Here is a 2,260-nt window from a genome sequence, read left to right on the forward strand (position 1 = left end):
TTTTGCATGAATCTAATGGCCTGCACTACAATGACTTATGTAGAATTAAATAATGCAATCTACTCCGCTGCGGTGGCATCACAAGGTCTCTACAATCTAGATGGAGGTAATAAGAGGATCAAGCATCAATCTAGACACCCACTGAGCACCACAGGGTGGACCGTTTCTATTCTTCAGGCTGGGTTTAATCTATGCTCTCAGCTTCGCGCACACTGAACATCGTAATTATGACAAAAAAGTAGGGGTCATTTGTGCAGGGACCCCTTCTGGATAAACCCAAATTGCGGCTCCTCTGGCCCGCGCGCATCTCCCGAGCCGTAGACCAGCGCGCGACAACCCGAACCATCGCATGAAACGCTGAAAGCTTTACACCGAGACGCCCGTCAAAAAGACAACAAAAGAAGAATCGCGAACTCTATATAAAACCCCGGTTGCCGACTCAAATCCCCCGTCACCACCATTCCTCCCTTCTGCTTAAACCCACAAAACAACGCAAAACCCCTCCTCTCTTCTTTCCTGTGTTCCATTTCTTAAACTGAAGGGAAAGCTCTCGCAAAAGTTAGCAGCAGCCATGTGTGGAGGTGCCATCATCTCTGACTTCATCCCTCCCCGGAAAAGCAGCAGCTCCAACCTCCGCCTCTCCGCCTCCGACCTCTGGCCCGATGCTTCCTCCTTTTTCTTCCCCAAGACTCCCGAGCCCGTCTCCCAACCCCCTCCCCCCGAGAAAGGTACTACTACTGCTCCTACTCGATCTTTTACTTGGTTCTCTTTGTTTCTTTTTTGAAAATAAAGAGTTGTGGTCCTTCTGTTGCGCTGCAGGGAAGAGGAAGAGGGAAAGGAAGAATCTTTATAGAGGTATCCGACAGCGGCCGTGGGGGAAGTGGGCGGCCGAGATCCGGGACCCCATGAAGGGCGTCCGCGTCTGGCTCGGCACCTTCAGCACCGCCGAGGAGGCCGCCCGCGCATACGACCGCGAGGCCCGCCGCATCCGCGGCAAGAAGGCCAAGGTCAACTTCCCCAACGAAGAACCCCCTCCCGAGCTCCCTAAACCCCCATCCCAGTCCCATCACCCGCACTACTACCCGCGCGGTCCCATCCCTTCTTTCCCACCCTCCGTCCCTCGCGGCCGTCCGTTCGCTGCTCCGAAGTTGGAAACGCCGGATCCGTCCCCTGCTCCTGCTGTTGCGAACGGTGGCGATGGCCTCGACGCCGGCGAGGTGAGGAGACTGTCGGAGGAGCTGATGGCGTACGAGGCGTACATGAACTTCTTCGAGATCCCGTACATGGAGAGCGAGGCGGTGGCGCAGCCCGTGGCGCCAGAGGCGGCGGCGGCGGCGGCGGTGGTGGTGTCGGAGGCGGGTTCGATCCCGTGCATTCAGCAAGCGGCCGTGCCTTCGAGTATGGAGATGCTGTGGAATTTCGATGACGACTTTCTGCCCACTTCCATTGCCCTTTGATTTCGCCGCCTTCTTTCTCTGCCCCTCTGCCTCTCAAGTCTAATTTCTCTATTTGTGTATATTTAAATTTCGCTGCTGTTTTTCCTTTGTACAACAAGCCGAACGTTAGGACTTGTTCAATGTTATTTTTCTGGTGATCTGTTGAAAACCTTTAAATATTTGCTTTGTATGATTTAATTTTCTGAAAATAAGGAACTGTGATCTGCCCTGTTACAATGAGCGGATAGTTCAGTTCAGCTCATGCTCTGCTTCCCTGCAGTATAGTTTGTGAATCGTGATGTATGAGTTATTGTTACTATACAATCAGATCGGTCCGCATTTGTTTTGCTGCTCATCAGTTTTAAGATTCGTGTGAGACATGCTACTGTACCTTTATATATTCTCTTTCTTTTTTCATATTTGTTTGAAAGTGCTTGCAACTTGGTCGATACCAGGATTTGGCTCCATTTATTCAAATCGTTTTTCATAAGATGGTTACCCGGGTTAAATGAATTCTTGAACTCAGAGCAGGGATTAGGAGACAGGAATTTCAGAATATAGATAGGGAAGTGATGGCTGCTTCCATGAACGGAATCATTCATGCTCAGCTGAAGCCGGAAAAAGTTCATTTTAAAATGAAGCAGAACCGCACGAACTTTTTTTGGTGAAACAGGGCTACTGCCAAATGGTGTCCAAATTATCCGGATAGTAGTTGCTGCAGCCTCCGTATGTATGTTCTTAGTTCCAATATGTGCAATACCATGATAACATTGGTGAGCTTTTGATGGTTTGCAAGGGTTATTCTGTTTTAGAGATTGCTATGA

At 50.0% G+C, this 2,260-nt stretch overlaps 1 protein-coding gene across 1 annotated transcript; it reads left to right on the forward strand.

The window, feature by feature from the left end:
* Positions 1-417: 417 nt before the first annotated feature.
* LOC103707269 (ethylene-responsive transcription factor ERF071-like) lies at positions 418-1,791 on the forward strand. Its single transcript, XM_008791691.4, has 2 exons — positions 418-728; positions 820-1,791. Exons 1-2 carry the CDS (start codon positions 572-574, stop codon positions 1,455-1,457), a joined length of 795 nt encoding a protein of 264 aa, XP_008789913.1. The 5' UTR covers positions 418-571; the 3' UTR covers positions 1,458-1,791.
* The last annotated feature ends 469 nt before the right edge of the window (positions 1,792-2,260 follow it).

Source organism: Phoenix dactylifera, chromosome 13 (genome assembly GCF_009389715.1).
Source record: "Phoenix dactylifera cultivar Barhee BC4 chromosome 13, palm_55x_up_171113_PBpolish2nd_filt_p, whole genome shotgun sequence".
In the NCBI taxonomy this organism is placed as follows: domain Eukaryota; kingdom Viridiplantae; phylum Streptophyta; class Magnoliopsida; order Arecales; family Arecaceae; genus Phoenix; species Phoenix dactylifera.